The sequence below is a fragment of the Rhinatrema bivittatum genome, chromosome 1 (assembly GCF_901001135.1).
Source record: "Rhinatrema bivittatum chromosome 1, aRhiBiv1.1, whole genome shotgun sequence".
Classification (NCBI taxonomy): domain Eukaryota; kingdom Metazoa; phylum Chordata; class Amphibia; order Gymnophiona; family Rhinatrematidae; genus Rhinatrema; species Rhinatrema bivittatum.
Genome location: NC_042615.1, coordinates 827,458,505 through 827,477,756, shown reverse-complemented (window position 1 = coordinate 827,477,756; position 19,252 = coordinate 827,458,505). Strand labels below are relative to the sequence as shown.

The 19,252-nt window shown below is 41.3% G+C and overlaps 1 protein-coding gene across 1 annotated transcript; it reads left to right on the top strand.

Annotated features, from left to right (window-relative positions):
• The first annotated feature begins 1,104 nt into the window (after positions 1–1,104).
• LOC115073539 lies at positions 1,105–4,218 on the top strand. The gene is given in 1 exon segment (XM_029572050.1): positions 1,105–4,218. A coding segment is annotated over 1 exon segment (3,114 nt).
• The last annotated feature ends 15,034 nt before the right edge of the window (positions 4,219–19,252 follow it).

The following is a 19,252-nucleotide window of genomic DNA, read 5'->3' as shown; positions in this document are numbered from 1 at the left end:
TGAATATGAGTAAAATACAAGACATTGTGCAGAAAAGAGAAGAGACTCCTGGAGATTTTCTAGAGCGTCTGATGGATGCATATCGTAAATATAGTCCTTTTGATCCTGAAGATTTAAAGAATCATTCTATTATAGTAATGAGTTTTGTAGGTCAGTCATATCCAGATATACGTCGCAAACTTCAAAAGACAGAGGGATTTGAAGGAATGACTATTAGTCAGTTAAAAGCAATGGCTGATAGAGTTTATGGAAATAGGGAAATAGAAGAGAAAAAAGAAGATAAAAGAGAAGCTGGTCGTCGAATGAGAGAGAGTGTTAGTCTTCTTGCTGCAGCATTAGAGGACACCAATTTCAGCCAGAGGGATCAGAGAAATTATTATCAAGGATATCCTAGAAATAGAGGAAGAGGCAGATCACCATTTAGAGGATCATTCAGAGGAGGAAGACCTCTAGGAAGAGCTCCTCTAGGACAGAATCAATGTGCATATTGTAAGAAGGAAGGACATTGGAAGTCTGATTGTCCAGAAATACCACAACGAAAAGAAAAAGAGTATAAACAACAATCTAAATCTCGAGAGCATGAATGGCAATTGGCATTGGATGAGATGTCTGGTGATGATGGTGGGCGAGATTCATGACTAGACAAGAAAGATCTTTCACTTGATCCATTAGTAGAAATAAAAGTGGGAGCAAAAACATTTAAAGGACTATTGGATTCAGGAGCACAACGATCAGTTATGACTACTGCAATAACTACTCCAACATCTAAAAGTATTTCTATTGTAGGAGCTTCAGGAAAACCACTATCAGCTCCTATTCTTCAAAATCGACAAATCCGAGTTGGAGGACAATTAGTATCTCATCAATTTCTGTATGTTCCAGGATGTCCAGTGCCATTAATTGGTCGAGATCTTCTTTGTAAATTAAGGGCAAATTTACAATTTGAACCATCTGGTGAAGTTAAAGCTTCTTTTGCTAATATACCAATCTCCTTGGTTTGCCCTTTTCAAGAAGAATGGAGACTTCATCTCCCTATTATTGAGAAAGTAATTGAACATCGATACGAGAAAGATACACCTCTTAATAAAAAAACGAAGACAATTGATGGACAGTATACCTCAAGTATGGGCTGAAAATAATCCAGGAGGATTAGCTAACGAAGCTATCCCTTTATGGATTGAAATGAAAGAAAATGCTCAGGTCATTAATCAACCTCAATACCCCATTCCATACATGGCCAGACAAGCAATACAGATTCATCTTCAAAGGTTATTTGATTTAGGTATCCTTATACGAATTCGATCTGCCTGGAATACTCCCTTGTTACCAGTAAAGAAACCTGGTACTAACGACTATCGGCCTGTACAAGATTTAAGAAAAGTAAATACTCAAGTGGCAGATTTGGTAGCACTTGTGCCAAATCCGTATTCAATCCTGGCTCAAGTTTCTTCTAGTTCCAAATGGTACAGTGTCATTGATCTCAAAGATGCTTTCTTCTCCGTTCCAATAGCGGAGGAATGTCAGAAAATTTTTGCCTTCACTTGGGAGAATGCCCAAACTGGAGAAAAGCAGCAGTATACTTGGACTCGCCTATCCCAAGGATTTAAAAATTCACCCACTTTGTTCTCTGAACAACTGGCCAAAGACCTGAAGATGTACCAGGTCACATATGGGCCCGTTGTGCAATATGTGGATGATCTCTTGATATTTAGGGAAGCATACCATGACTGTGCGGTATCAACCCTATACTTGTTGAAAACTTTGTACTCAAAAGGGTATCGTGCGAGTAAAAAGAAAACACAAATTTGTGAAGTAGAAATGGAATATTTGGGTTTTCGTCTCAGAGAAGGCACTCGTCAACTTGGAATCTCTAGTACTAGTTCTATAAGAGATCAACCTGTACCTACTTGTAAGAAGGAACTCCGTGCATTTTTGGGAGCTGCAGGATATTGTAGACTTTGGATTGCTAACTATGCAATTATTGCTCAACCATTATATGATACATTACGAGGCAAAGAAGCAGAATCTCAGCCCTTCCAGTGGGAAAAACAAGAATTAATGAATTTACATCAACTGAAGGAAGCCTTGATCTCACCTCCTGCTCTAGGGTTACCTGATATAACAAAACCATTTCATCTTTTCATAGATGAGAAGAAAGGAATGGCCATTGGGGTATTGACTCAAACTTTAGGATCATGGGAACGACCTGTTGCATATTTGTCAAAAGGAATGGACAATGTTGCTAAAGGATGGCCTGGTTGTCTTCGAAGCATTGCTGCTGCATGCTTACTGATACCTGAAGCTGTTAAATTAACATTTGGACAGACTTTACAAGTAACAACTCCTCATACTATCCAAGGACTGCTTGAGACTCATGGACCAAAATGGATGACTAATTCACGTCTTGTTAAGTATCAGGCTTTACTGTGTGAAACACCTGAAATTCAAATACAAGACAGCAAAAATTTGAACCCGGCTACTCTTATGCCAGCACCTGAACCAGTTGCCCATGACTGTGAAGAAGTCATGGCTACAATACACTCCAGTAGGCCAGATCTGAGGGATCAACCTTGGCAAGGAGCCTGGACCTTATTCACTGATGGAAGCAGCCAAATCATTAATGGAACACGTTTTGCCGGATATGCTGTAGTATCCGAAGATGAAATTATTGAGGCTGAACCTTTGCCCCCGGGAACATCTGCACAAAAAGCTAAATTAATTGCCCTTACTCGAGCTCTACAATTGGCAGAAGGAAAAACTGTCAACATATACACAGACTCTAAATATGCCTTTCTTACAATTCAAGTACATGGAGCATTATATAAGGAATGAGGATTTTTAACTGCAGAGGGAAAACAATTGAACAATGCACCCGAAGTACATGAATTACTAGATGCAGTCTGGTTACCTCGCAAAGTGGCTGTAATGCATTGTAAAGCACATACTAGGAAATCAAATCCTATTGCTCAAGGAAATCAGAGAGCAGATAAAGCAGCAAAAGAAGTAGCTCGAAAACCTTTCCAAACAACAACGACAACATGCCCTCTTTTACAGTTTCCAAATGAAACCCCCATCTATACTACAGAAGAGAATGAATGGGCACAATATGAAAATTTCCATCAACAAAATGGATGGTGGATTCTACAAGACGGTCGAATATGGATACCTGAAACCATTGCTTGGACAGTAGTTAAGGAAGCACATGATTACACTCATCTTGGCCGTGATTCATTAGCAAGATTATTGGAAAAAACATACTACATCAATCGTATTACCCAATTAACTAAGAATGCAATTAATCAATGTGTTACATGTGCACAAAATAATCCTCGAAATGGACCTGGTCCTACCCCTGGACATATCCTCCGAGGAACTATACCTTTTCAAGTCTGTCAAATTGATTTCACCCATATGACTCCATCAAAAGGATACAAAGCCATGTTAGTTGCAATCTGCACTTACACTGGATGGATTGAAGCTATACCTACACGAACAGAAACAGCCAAAGAAGTTACTACTTTGCTCTTATATCAAATATTACCACGTTATGGACTTCCTAGACAAATAAATTCTGACAATGGGCCAGCTTTTACTAGTGAAGTCACTCAACAACTAAGCAAAGTTTTAGGCCTTAATTGGCATCTACATTGTACTTGGAGACCACAAAGCAGTGGATCAGTTGAACAAGCTAATAGAACTTTGAAAAGTCAACTAGCTAAATTATGTCAAGAAACAAAAACCAAATGGCCAGATATTCTTCCATTAGCTCTATTGCATATTCGATGTACTCCAAGAAAATCTGGTCTAACGCCTTATGAAATGATGTATGCGAGACCACCACCACTTCCATCATTTCCTGACTCACTACAAATCCAAGGAGAAATGTCACTCAGTAAACAATTAAAAGGACTACATGATACAGTAATGGCAATTCGTACCTATACATGTGAAAATGAACCGCTGATTTTAATTACACCAACTCATAAATTTCACATTGAAGATTCCATATGGATAAAGGAATGGGATGAATCTCATTGTCTCAAACCTCGATGGAAAGGACCATATACCGTATTGTTAACCACTCCTACTGCTGTCAAAGTCTCTAGTTGTCCATCCTGGATCCATTGGACTCGAATTAAACCTGCTTCCAATAACTGGCAGGTTTCCAAGATGGGAGAACAACAACTAAAATTCAACAGAAATGCTACCAAAAACTGAAGTTGATTACAGAAATATATACTACTGATAGAAACATAACATCTGAAGAATAAAAATAATGTGTTTATTTTTTTTTCCTTCTTTGCAGGCAATAATATATGTTGACTTCATCTCTTTGGAAGTGGGCCATCTGTGCTCTTCTTTTCATCAACTTAAGTCTTATATGCCCATCTGAAAATTCTTGGAAATGGTGTATATGCGCTATTTACATCATCAGTTCTGCTCTACTATGGATCGCCTTTACTATCTTCAAAGAAGATACTATATTCAGTTCCTAATGACAATAACAATGTGTGTAATAACAGAATCTTTCAACACTTCATTAAGTCAAAACTGCTCTGAATGCATCAAACAAGTACGTACTTCAACCCAAGATGGATTTCAACTTGTGTCTACAATAATACATCAATCACATCCTCCACCATCCTGTATATCAAAACCTGCCTGTTCTTTAAATACTACCCAAGGATATTAATCTTTTCATCGATGTTCTTCAAGCAACAAAATCATTTGTCATTCTCCAACTACTCCTAGATATTACAACATCACAATTACAGCAGGTCTTCCTAAAGACCCAAAATCCCGCAATACACCAGCTGGCGAAGGAATATTATACTATATTAATTCCACACAAGTCATAATAGGAGGTGCTTCTATTGCCACACTCACCTTCGATTCTTGTGAAGCAATTGATAAACATCCCAAGGCTGTTAAGTGCGGATCTTCTGCTTGGAAAGCAGAATATGCATTCAACCATAAATATCTTTGCCCATATGATCAAGGGCAAAACCCTACTAATTGGTTACCATGTGCAGGGAATACTCGACTAACTGGATGGAAACTGGTGTGTGATTACACAGGAGGAGGATATTTAGGTTGCTCAGGATTGGGCAAATTGAAAAAAACTGGTTACATTGTCTTCCTTGACTGGATAATCAGGACTGAAGGATCCACTTGGCAAGAAACATGGGGATTTGGAATTGATGGAACAGGAGAAGATCCTAAAACCTATATTATGATTACACAATGAAGAGAAAAACAGCGTCCTATTACCTATCAAACTACAATAGTTGGATATCAATCATTCTTTGATGAAGTTTCTCACCGTAATGAAATGCTCAAAAACATATTACGTCTTATCAAGCAAAGAACATGTTCATAAACTTAGCTGAAAATATAGCCCTTTCTCTAGGGGTGAAGAATTGTTTTGTATGTGGAGGTACAAATATTGGAGAACAATGGCCTTGGGAAGCCAAAGAAATCTTCCAATCTGATTGGAATGCTTTAAATCTCACCAATATAACATACAATCGAAAAGGCAAACCTTATGAATGGGCCCTTCAAACAGATGTTATTGGGATGCAATGTTTATCTCGTGAATATTCCAACTTTTATACCGTATTAGTTGACAACTCACCATGTACAGGAGTTTTCACAGTTTCAGCAAATGATTATAAATGGTGGCAAACTGAGAATCTTACCATACCTACCTCATTCTGGACAGAACCAATCTTAAATGTTACATGGGAAACAGCTGGAAAATCCTCAACAAAATTTATAGCCCCTGATGGATATTACTTTGTATGCGGACGAAGGGCTTATGAACAATTACCTTCAAATTGGTATGGTACTTGTTTCTTGGCATCAATACGCCCTAGTTTCTTCCTTCTACCACTTACAGTAGGTGAAACATTAGGTATTCCTATATATATCTCAATGAAACCAAATAAACGTTGTAGAAAAAGTACCAAAGTTTCAATTGGTGACTGGACTGATAAAGAATGGCCACCAGAACGCATCGTGCAATATTATGGACCAGCAACATGGGCTGAAGATGGTTCCTATGGATATAGAACACCAATCTACATGTTGAATCGTATTATCAGACTTCAAGCTGTACTTGAATTGCTTACCAATGACTCAGCAATGGCTTTGAATATTCTAGCCAAACAAAACACGAAACTCATCACTGCTGTATATCAAAATCGATTAGCACTAGACTATCTTCTAGCTCAGGAAGGTGAAGTATGTGGAAAATTTAATCTCTCTAATTGTTGTTTACAGATTGACGATAAGAGTCAAGTTATTGAAGAAATTACTGATCGCATGGTGCGACTAGTTCATGTTCCTGTACAAACCTGGTCTGGAGCCTTTGATTGGACTTCATCAATGCCTAGCTGGATATCTTCCATCCCAGGATTTAAGGAACTCTTCATTCCTATAATACTATGTTTAATTTCTTGTATTATAATCCCTTTATGTCTTCCTTTTTTCCTCAGGTACTTACGAACAATGATGGAAACCATAGCTGACTGAAGAGCAGCAGCTCATATTATGATCATGAATCAGTATACTTCAGTTTCAACACTCCCCTCAGATTCCGATTATGAAGATTTCTTTTAAATAATCTTTAATAATAGAGTTAAGAGTTAACAAGGACCACCATTCTTGTTAGGATTAAGTCCGGATACAAAGCGGGGGGGGGGGGGGGTGTGCTCCTCTAGGGACCCCTCGTCTTAACCCCGGTGAAGTAACCAACAACCTGACAGAATATTAGGGTCCTTAAATTTTTGTATTAATTATTGTTTGTCCTTTCAGCTACCTCATAAGATGATACTTATGCCTCCTAAAGAAGTTGAAGTATCAAAGGGGGGATTGTAGGAGCTCAGATTCCTATGAACAATCGTTGAATGTGAGAAAACTGAAAACTTCTGATTAACAATGCCAGCATTGAAACGCACAGCCATATTGAATGCACTAATATCTGACACGCAATGGAATGCACTACGTACTGACATACTGACACGCAGTGGAACGCACTACCATTTTATAATTACATTTTTGTACTGTAATAATGAACTTGCTGCTATAAAATGTCCATCATATTATGTCTGTCAAATGACATATGCAATGGTCTGATTGTAAGTTACGCCTACTTAAAAATAATGTATAAAAGCTTGCTCCTTAAGGGGAGTGGCATGCAGTTGTTTTAAGCCTTTGTCTTAGCTGCATCTTGCTGGCAATAAAAAGTTTATCTTTGCGGATCAGTTGTCTGGACCTCTTTACTGCCTCATTACTAATGGTTTCATTAATGCCTCTGTATCGCTCCATGGTGAGACCGCACCTTGAATACTGTGTACAATTCTGGTCGCCACATCTCATTTTGAATACTAGCAGCCGATAGCCTTTACCCTCACTATGTCACAGGGGCCCCACGATTGTCCCCTGTGACATAGTGAGGACAAAGGCTATCGGCGCCATTTTTAATACTGGCAGCCGACGGTCCTAGTGAAGGAGGTCACTCCCAGACCCCCACTGGACTTTTGGTAAGTCTTGTGGGGGTCAGGAGGGTCCCCCAAGACTTGCTGAAAGTCCCTGGTCGTCTAGCAGGGGTCCGGGAGTAATCTTCTGCACTCGGGCTGTCAGCTGCCAGTAATCAAAATGGCGCCAATAGTCTTTGACCTACTATGTCACAGGGGCTACCGGTGCCATTGGTCAGTCCCTGTCACATGGTAGGAGCATAAGATGGCACCGGCCATCCATTGCTCCTACCATGTGATGGGGCTGACCAATGGTACTGGTAGCCCCTGTGACATAGTAGGTCAAAGGCTATGGGCACCATTTTGAATACCGGCAGCCGAGGGTGTGAGTGCAGGAGATGGCTCCTGGACCCCCCCCCCCCCCACACACACACACACTGGACCACCAGGGAGTTTTGGTAAGTCTTGGGGGGGGGGTCAGGAGGGTGGGGGGTTTGTTTAAATTGGCTCCTTTAGACGGCCGAATAATTTGGCGAAGATTTGTTGTATTCGTGGGGAATCACTATACGTTTCGCTTCCCCACGAATACAACGAATATGGCCCTATACGTTGTTGATTATCAACTCGTAGGGAACTAATGCACACCCCTAATATTGGCTTTAACTGGTATAATGACTGAAACACAACAAAGTATTAAGCAAATGGAACCTTTATTATTAATTTTTAATATTTATATTTTATTGAATTTAAACAATTTATAATCAAGAAAAACACTTCTTGTTTGAAATCAAAATACAAAATAGGCAATGATATACAACAATTTAAATATTACAATATACATATTTGTATCCTTATCAAAGTCCACAATCAGAGATCCAAGTTTTATACCTCAAGAATTTTTTTGCATAAGCAATTTTCAAAGAAATTAAGAAGTTAAACACTTGATTTATATCATCACTAACAAACCTTTATGTCTTACTTTTCACTAATCCTTAGGGGAGGAACTTCCAGGTCTTGGATTTTTCCCTATAAGAAAAGCTGCGAGCTGGTTTGGGTGAAAATAAAACATATGATAAACCTTGATACTTAACTAGACACTTGCAAGGAAATTTCAACAAGAACATCGCCCCAATTTCCAAAACTCTCGATCTTAAAACTAAGAATTGTTTTCTTCTTTGTTGAGTGGTTTTAGAGAGATCAGGAAATATATTCACCTTACAGCCTAGGAACAACTCATATCTATGTCGAAAAAACATTTTTAATGACCATTCTTTATCTGCTTCCAGCAGAAAAGAAACCACCAAAGTGACTGGTACAATTTGATCTTTCTGAGATGTTTCTAAAAATTCTGTTAAGTTTAATTGCAACGGATCTTCAAGAGGTATATCTTTAATTTGTTTTCCCTCAACTTCTTTACTGATTTTACTTGTTGGTATATAAAATATCCTAGATGTTACTGGCAAGGCTTGTTCTGATACCTTCAAAATCTCTAACATATATTTTTTCCATATTTCTTTAGGGGATATCAATTGACTTTTTGGAAAATTAATAAATCGTAAATTTTTCCCTCTCAGAGTATTTTCTATATTCTCTAACCTAGTAGTCAGAATCTGATTTTCTTTCATTATTGTACTCTGCAAAACTTTATTACTTTCTAATTCAGCTTTTATTTTAACAATATTCTCTTTATCCAATTCTATTACTTTTTCCACTCCCATAAGTCTTATATCTATTTTCTCCACATAGGTGTATACCGGCGACATCTGATTATAAATATTGTCATTTAAAGATTGGATTGCTTCCCATATAGAGTCTAGAGAAATAATTGTTGGTTTAATCAAATCAGCTCTTTTCAATTGTGGAAAAACATATTTTACCTCAGGGTTCCCCCCTATATTAGCTTTTCTGACCTCTCCCCCAGATTCCAATGGTGATATCGAGAAGGTAGGCAAATCCAAAGATGTTTTACTTCCCTGTTCAGGTAACTTCTGCTCTTCACTGACCATAACCGGACCAGGGGTTTGAATTTGCGACCTCTTCTCTGTTGGATTACCTGGGGGCGTTCTTTCTATCGGGGATAGAGTAGTACACAGTTCAAGAGAGGGGCCAGGTAAAACTTTCTCCTTACCCTCACTCAGCGAACATTCACCCGAAAACAGTGCTCCTCGGTATACATGAGCGTCCATCGGGCCTAGCGCAGTTGTAACCAGTCTCGGTGGGGTCTCCTTCTCCTTGGCCCTCCGTTTTCTCACTGAATGAGGCATTCTAATAATTAAAGTAATGCTAAGCCTTCGGGCTTTACTCACGTATCTCCGGGACTTCACTTAGCCTTGGGTCTCTTCGCGGTGGAGAATCTGGGGAGAGAGAATTTCCTAATTTGTAATCCAAAGGAAAAATTTTCAAGGTAGAAATTTTTTCAAAGCTGCGTGCTCCCCTTCGGCGCGCGCCAGCGTCGACCGCGCGCCGCAGGGAGGGGTTGGTTTTGAGGCTTCTCGGCCGGCCCCTCTGGATGACGTAGCAGGAAATAATTAATTTCAGCTGTTCCGTGCTCACCGTCGAGGGGTAGGTTCCAGCTTCCCCCGGAATGGCAGATGATAACTCCGGCAGCTAAGGTAACTCTCTCTCCCTTCTCCACCTCAGGGAGAGAGTGCCTGAGGGACTGGTTTTGAGGCTTCTCGGCTGGCCCCTCTGGATGACGTAGCAGGAAATAATTAAGTCTAGCTGTTCCGTGCTCACCGTCGAGGGCTAGGTTCCAGCTTCCCCTGGAATGGCAGATGATAACTCCGGCAGCTAAGGTAACTCTCTCTCCCTTCTCCACCTCTGGAACCTTTATTATTAGCTCACACTGAAAAAATAACCAATTTAGAATTGCAAGTAGTTCAACTACAGAAAATACAATCTGGATTGATCCAGGAGGAAAACCTACTCTTAGAAAACCGAAAATATGGAAAATGAAATGAAATCTAAAAATCTGAGAGTTTTGAACTTTCCTCATATAAAGCTAATATCATCGTATGAGCTATTTAAAAAATATATGTTGGAAATATTGTCTATTCCTCAAGAAGCTATTCCACCCATAGCAAAACTATACTTCTTGAATGTTAAACAGAAAGAAGGGGAAGGTTAAAAGGAAGAAGCAATGGCAGTTTCGAGGAGTGAATCTATGAATTTAATGGAGTTAATTGTCAATCTACCGAAGATCAATTAGATTATCCTGGGACATTGTTGGTAATGCTTGTTTTCCCTTCTGACAGAGACACTGTGGGGCGGATTTTAAACCCCCTGCTCACGTAAATCCAGCCGGATTTACGCGAGCAGGGCCCTCCCGCGCCGTCGCGCCTATTTTGCATAGGCCGCCGGCGAGCGCAGAGCCCCGGGACTCGCGTAAGTCCCGGGGTTTTGGAAAAGGGGCGGGAGGGGGCGTGTTGGGGGCATGGCCGCATGACGTGGCATTTCTGGGGCGTGAAGCGGTGTTTGGGGGGCGGGACCGGGGGGCGTGGTTTCGGCCCGGGGACGTTCCGGGGGCGTGGCCGCGCCCTCCGGAACAGCCCCAGGGGCGGGTCTTGGCATGCCAGCAGCCCGCTGGCGCGCGCAGATTTACATCTGCCTCCGGTAGGCGTGAATCCCTGGATAAAGGTAGGGGGGGTTTAGATAGGGCCGGGGGGATGGGTTAGGTAGGGGAAGGGAGGTGAAGGTGAGAGGAGGGCGAAAGAAGGTTCCCTCCGAGGCCGCTCCGATTTCAGAGCGGCCTCGGAGGGAACGGGGGCAGGCTGTGCGGCTCGGCGTGCACAGGCTGCCCAAAATCGGCAGCCTTGCACGCGCCGATCCAGGATTTTAGAAGATACACGCGGCTATGCGCGTATCTTATAAAATCCAGCGTACTTTTGTTTGCGCCTGGTGCGCCAACAAAAGTACGCAATCGCGTATTGTTTAAAGATCTACCTCCCTATTGAGACTTTTTCTCAGAAACAGAGAAAAGTTATTCATTACACAAAAGATTTGGGTCTATCCAGACATTACTAAGACCACCCAATTGCATAGGAAGAAGTTTCTTGCTATGTGCCAGGAAGCAAAAGATCTTGGTGCTAGGATTATGATCAGATACCCTAGTAAATATATGGTCAAATTTAACAATAATAGATATGTGTTCTTTGAACCAGCTCAATTACGTTCATTCCTTAACTCTCATACCTGAAAATAATTAGTGCTAACCGCTAGGTCATAGTTTGATTATATATTAGTGCTGAGAGTCACTCTTTGTGATAATTTAAGGATTTTACTTTGTTTTTTACTCCAAATTGTATCTTGGATCACCTGTAATTTATTTTAACGGGTTATTTCTCGATTTTGATAATTTTGGAATATTATATGGATATTTCCTGGAGCATGGATAGATTGTCTTTGAAAAAGTTCCTCTTGAATAATTATGTATGATCCATCAATGATAAGCTTTTGCTATCTAAGAATTGTAAAATTGCATAATTAAATAATAAAAACATTAAAAAATTAAAAAAAAGAAAGAAAGAATCCCAAGGCACTGATAAAGGGACAAAGCAGCAGAAAGATTGGCATCAGGACCTATAAAGAATATGAGACATGCACAGGAGCCCCCAAACTGTCAAGAACACCTCAAGGGGTAAGGTCTGGGGTATGACAGAAAGGAACAGTGACAGAAAGAACCCCGAGATGTAAAGTCTGGGCATGACAGCAAGACTAAGTGACACAAAGCCCCCAAAGGTGTAGCATGAGGGACATAGCAGCAAGGCAGAGAGGGAGATAGGGATGTGAATCGTTTTTCTGATGATTGAAAATATCGCATGATATTTTTAGAAATCGAGGGCTCCCCAAAACCGATAGGAAAACCCCATAACATTGTTCGTGGGGTTCTCTTATCATTTTGGGGGAGGGCGGCAAAAATGGCACACAAAAACAACCCCTAAACCCACCCAACCCTTTAAAACACATCTGTTAGCATCTCCTGACCCCCAAAAAACTTTTTTAAACTACCTGGTGGTCCAGTAGGGGTCCCGGGAGCGATCTCCTGCTCTCGGGTCGTTGGCTGCCACTAATCAAAATGGCGCCGAAGGCCCTTTGCCCTTACCATGAGACAGGGGCTATCGGTGACATTGGCTGGCCCTGTCATATGGTAGGAGCAATGGATGGCCTGCGCCATTTTTAAAGATGGCACCGGATGGCCCGCACCATTTTTAAATATGGCGCCGGTCGTCCATTGCTCCTACCATATGACAGGGCCAGCCAATGGCACCGATAGCCCCTGTCACATGTTAAGGGCAAAGGGCCTTCGGTGCCATTTTGATTAGTGGCAGCCGACGGCCCGAGAGCGGGAGATCGCTCCCGGGACCCCTACTGGACCACCAGGTACTTTCAAAATGTTTTTTGGGGGGGGGGGGGGTGGGGAGGGTAAGGGAAGCTAAAGGATGTGTTTTAAAGGGTCGGGGTGGGTTTTTTGTTTATCGGCTTGGGCGCAGGCGATAAATAAAAAAACCTATCGTACCGCACGCAAAAAATTTTCCCGATAGTCCCCAAACCCGGAATCGGAACTGATTCCGATTCCAATTTACATCTCTAATGGGAGATGCCAGTCATACTGCTGAATCACATTTAGCAATTGGCAGAATCAGTACAAGAGAATGAACTGTGATAAATATCATTTTCTGGAAATAAGCTTTTATTACATTCCCTCCTGGAACCTGATCTAGCTGTTGTGTGGAAGAATGATTTTCTTGTTGCGTGGGCTTTCTGAAGGAGCCTGTTATCACATGCAGGGCATCTAAATCGTTTCTCTATTAAGTATAGTGGATTTCCTAGAAACTAGTGAGGGTTAGACTTTTTGTAAACTATTTCTCATAGTCAGTAGTTGAAGTCAGGATCTTTCATTTTATGACTCTTTGGTTTTGCATAAGATAAATCTAACTATCTGAAACTTTCACCACATTCAGGACATGTACCTGTTTACATTATTGCATGTAATCTGTTCTGCTTCTTTTTCTTCCTGCTGACTGAGGGCTTTTGTGGATAAACCAAACTAGTGTCATCAAAACCAGCAGGTTGAGAGAACCAGGTTGAGACTGTAGGGGTAGACGAAAATGAAAAATCATGCTACACCTTCAGGGTCTGTATATAAAATGAAGAAGCTCTTGCAGTGGATAATGAAAGAAAAGAAGAAACCTCATGCACCCATAAATTCCAAAATTCAAGCATAAGAAATAGCACATTGCTATGGCAGACTCGGTCATCAAAGGCACTAATTTTGGGAATGATATTCAAGGGGAACACTACAGTTAAATTCCTTCCAGAATCCTCAGCTAGTAGAAATGCAAACAAGAAAGTGCAATCAGTGATGAGAGTAAGGACTCTGAAGATGACATTACCATCCAATTGGGATCCAATGACCTTTCTAGAAGTAGCATCAGCAATACAGATTTCCAGTCTTTGCGGGAGCAGATTAGGCACCTCACAAAGACTATTGCCTTTTTCAGAAGTGTTATCGGTTTATGAAATTGGGAAGGAACATAAGAACATAAGAAAATGCCATACTGGGTCAGACCAAGGGTCCATCAAGCCCAGCATCCTGTTTCCAACAGTGGCCAATCCAGGCCATAAGAACCTGGCAAGTACCCAAAAACTAAGTCTATTCCATGTAACCATTGCTAATGGCAGTGGCTATTCTCTAAGTGAACTTAATAGCAGGTAATGGACTTCTCCTCCAAGAACTTATCCAATCCTTTTTTAAACACAGCTATACTAACTGCACGAACCACATTCTCTGGCAACAAATTCCAGAGTTTAATTGTGCGTTGAGTAAAAAAGAACTTTCTCCGATTAGTTTTAAATGTGCCCCATGCTAACTTCATGGAGTGTCCCCTAGTCTTTCTACTATCCGAAAGAGTAAATAACCGATTCACATCTACCCGTTCTAGACCTCTCATGATTTTAAACACCTCTATCATATCCCCCCTCAGTCGTCTCTTCTCCAAGCTGAAAAGTCCTAACCTCTTTAGTCTTTCCTCATAGGGGAGTTGTTCCATTCCCCTTATCATTTTGGTAGCCCTTCTCTGTACTTTCTCCATCGCAATTATATCTTTTTTGAGATGCGGCGACCAGAATTGTACACAGTATTCAAGGTGCGGTCTCACCATGGAGCGATACAGAGGCATTATGACATTTTCCGTTTTATTCATCATTCCTTTTCTAATAATTCCCAACATTCTGTTTGCTTTTTTGACTGCCGCAGCACACTGAACCGACGATTTCAATGTGTTATCCACTATGACACCTAGATCTCTTTCTTGGGTTGTAGCACCTAATATGGAACCCAACATCGTGTAATTATAGCATGGGTTATTTTTCCCTATATGCATCACCTTGCACTTATCCACATTAAATTTCATCTGCCATTTGGATGCCCAATTTTCCAGTCTTACAAGGTCTTCCTGCAATTTATCACAATCTGCTTGTGATTTAACTACTCTGAACAATTTTGTGTCATCTGCAAATTTGATTATCTCACTCGTCGTATTTCTTTCCAGATCATTTATAAATATATTGAACAGTAAGGGTCCCAATACAGATCCCTGAGGCACTCCACTGTCCACTCCCTTCCACTGAGAAAATTGCCCATTTAATCCTACCCTCTGTTTCCTGTCTTTTAGCCAGTTTGCAATCCACGAAAGGACATCGCCACCTATCCCATGACTTTTTACTTTTCCTAGAAGCCTCTCATGAGGAACTTTGTCAAACGCCTTCTGAAAATCCAAGTATACTATATCTACCGGTTCACCTTTATCCACATGTTTATTAACTCCTTCAAAAAAGTGAAGCAGATTTGTGAGGCAAGAATTGCCCTGGGTAAAGCCATGCTGACTTTGTTCCATTAAACCATGTCTTTCTATATGTTCTGTGATTTTGATGTTTAGAACACTTTCCACTATTTTTCCTGGCACTGAAGTCAGGCTAACCGGTCTGTAGTTTCCCGGATCGCCCCTGGAGCCCTTTTTAAATATTGGGGTTACATTTGCTATCCTCCAGTCTTCAGGTACAATGGATGATTTTAATGATAAGTTACAAATTTTTACTAATAGGTCTGAAATTTCATTTTTTAGTTCCTTCAGAACTCTGGGGTGTATACCATCCGGGCCAGGTGATTTACTACTCTTCAGTTTGTCAATCAGGCCTACCACATCTTCTAGGTTCACCGTGATTTGATTCAGTCCATCTGAATCATTACCCATGAAAACCTTCTCCATTACGGGTACTTCCCCAACATCCTCTTCAGTAAACACCGAAGCAAAGAAATCATTTAATCTTTCCGCGATGGCCTTATCTTCTCTAAGTGCCCCTTTAACCCCTCGATCATCTAACGGTCCAACTGAATCCCTCACAGGCTTTCTGCTTCGGATATATTTAAAAAAGTTTTTACTGTGAGTTTTTGCCTCTACAGCCAACTTCTTTTCAAATTCTCTCTTAGCCTGTCTTATCAATGTCTTACATTTAACTTGCCAATGTTTATGCTTTATCCTATTTTCTTCTGTTGGATCCTTCTTCCAATTTTTGAATGAAGATCTTTTGGCTAAAATAGCTTCTTTCACCTCCCCTTTTAATCATGCCGGTAATCGTTTTGCCTTCTTTCCACCTTTCTTAATGTGTGGAATACATCTGGACTGTGCTTCTAGAATGGTATTTTTTAACAATGACCACGCCTCTTGGACATTTTTTACTTTTGTAGCTGCTCCTTTCAGTTTTTTTCTAACAATTTTTCTCATTTTATCAAAGTTTCCCTTTTGAAAGTTTAGCACGAGAGCCTTGGATTTGCACACTGTTCCTTTTCCAGTCATTAAATCAAATTTGATCATATTATGATCACTATTGCCAAGCGGCCCCACCACCGTTACCTCTCTCACCAAGTCCTGTGCTCCACTGAGAATTAGATCTAAAATTGCACCCTCTCTCGTCGGTTCCTGAACCAATTGCTCCATAAAGCTATCATTTATTCCATCCAGGAACGTTATCTCTCTAGCTTGACCCGATGATACATTTACCCAGTCTATATTGGGGTAATTGAAGTCTCCCATTATTACTGCACTACCAATTTGGTTAGCTTCCCTAATTTCTCTTAGCATTTCACTTTCCATCTCACCATCTTGACCAGGTGGACGGTAGTATACCCCTATCACTGTAGTCTTCCCTGATACACAAGGGATTTCTACCCATAAAGATTCAATTTTGTATTTAGTCTCATGCAGGATGTTTATCCTGTTGGACTCTATGCCATCCCGGACATAAAGCGCCACACCTCCTCCTGACTGCTCCTCTCTGTCATTGCGATATAATTTGTACCCCGGTATAGCACTGTCCCATTGGTTATCCTCTTTCCACCATGTCTCTGAGATGCCAATTAAGTCTATGTCATCATTTACTGCTATACATTCTAATTCTCCCATCTTACTTCTTAGACTTCTGGCATTAGCATACAAACATTTCAAAGTTTGTTTTTTGTTTGTATTTTTATTCTGCTTTTTAATTGATAGGGATAAGTTAGAATTTTTTAGCTCAGGTGAGTTTTTAGTTACAGGCACTTGGACTACTTTTCTAATTATTGGAACCTCACTGTCGGGATGCCCTAATTCTAATGCATCATTAGTATCCTTTAAAGATACATCTCTCCGAACCATGCGCTGCTGAGCGACTGTCGGCTTTCCCCTTTGTTCTAGTTTAAAAGCTGCTCTATCTCCTTTTTAAAGGTTAGCGCCAGCAGTCTGGTTCCACCCTGGTTAAGGTGGAGCCCATCCCTTCGGAAGAGACTCCCCCTTCCCCAAAAGGTTCCCCAGTTCCTAACAAAACTGAATCCCTCTTCCTTGCACCATCGTCTCATCCACGCATTGAGACTCCGGAGCTCTGCCTGCCTCTGGTGACCTGCGCGTGGAACAGGGAGCATTTCAGAGAATGCTACCCTGGAGGTTCTGGATTTAATCTTTCTACCTAAGAGCCTAAATTTGGCTTCCAGAACCTCCCTCCCACATTTTCCTATGTCGTTGGTGCCCACGTGTACCACGACAGCCGGCTCCTCCCCAGCACTGTCTAAAATCCTATCTAGGTGACGCGTGAGGTCCGCCACCTTCGCACCAGGTAGGCATGTTACCAGGCGATCCTCACGCCCACCCGCCACCCAGCTATCTACATTCCTAATAATCGAATCACCAACTATGACGGCCGACCTAACCCTTCCCTCCTGGGAACCCCCGCTGAACGACCTCCTGCAGTCGATCTCCTGCCGGCGCCATTTTCTGTACGGAAAACGATTCGTGGCAGGAAATCGCTCCCGGACCCCCGCTGGACCCCCAGGAACTTTTGGCCAGCTTGGGGGGGCCTCCTGACCCCCACAAGACTTGCCAAAAGTCCAGCGGGGGTCCGGAAGGACCTCCTGCCATAGAATCCTGTTGGTCTATGGCTGCCGCCATTTTTCGGCGCCATTTTGGAAAATGGCGCCGGCCGAAGACAACAAGATTCAGTAGCAGGAGCCCGTTCCGGACCGCTGCCGTTCCGGACCGCCGCTGGGCCACCAGGTAATTTAAGTCATTTGGGGGGGGTTCGGGAGGGGGGGGGATTTAATTTAAAGGGTCGGCGGTGGGTTTTAGCGGGTTTTAACGATTTTAACGATATATCACGATATTTTACCCCCCCCAAACGGCAACAATACGATTCCCTCCCCCTCCCAGCCGAAATCGATCGTTAAGACGATCGAGGACACGATTCACATCTCTAGTTATTTGAAAGAATTGGATTACTTGAGTGATTTTTTTCACCTTTATTAACAAGAGAAATGTTTTAAACAAACACACACACAACAAAAATTATTCTAAAAAAAAGCTTTGGACTTTAGTGTTCTTCACATATTGATGGTTCACATTGGTTGGAGGAGGTCCGTTTATGATTATAATTCACAATCATATCACCCTGGTGGGGATTCATGATAACTGTATATGAAACGTTCCTCTCCTTCCATAAAAATTTTTTTGTTGACAATAACGGTGAATCGTTATACTCTGCTTTGAGAATTGGAATTGAACAGAGTGAAGCTATATTTTCATTATGAAGGATTGATTTTGGGGTTTTTTATTAACAGTGAATGATGACATAGACTTAATTGGCATCTCAGAGACATGGTAGAAGGAGGACAAACAATCGGACAGTGCTATACCGGGGTACAAATTATATCGCAATGACAGAGAGGAGCACCCGTGAGGAGGTGTGGCACTTTATGTCCGGGATGGCATAGAGTTCAACAGGATACACATCCTGCATGAGACTAAATGCAAAATTAAATCTTTATGGGTAGAAATCCCTTGTGTGCTGGGGAGACTATAGTGATAGGAGTATACTACCATCCACATGGTCAAGATGGTGAGACGGACAGTGAAATGCTAACAGAAATTAGGGAAGCTAACCAAATTGGTAGTGCAGTAATAATGGGAGACTTCAATTACCCCAATATTGACTGGGTAAATGTATCATCGGGACATGCTAGAGAGATAACGTTCCTGGATGTAATAAATGATAGCTTTATGGAGCAATTGGTTCAGGAACCGAAGAGAGAGGGAGAAATTTTAGATCTAATTCTCAGTGGAGCACAGGATTTGGTGAGAGAGGTAACAGTGGTGGGGCCGCTTGGCAATAGTGATCATAATATGATCAAATTTGAATTAATGACTGGAAGAGGAACAGTATGCAAATCCACAGCTCTCGTGCTAAACTTT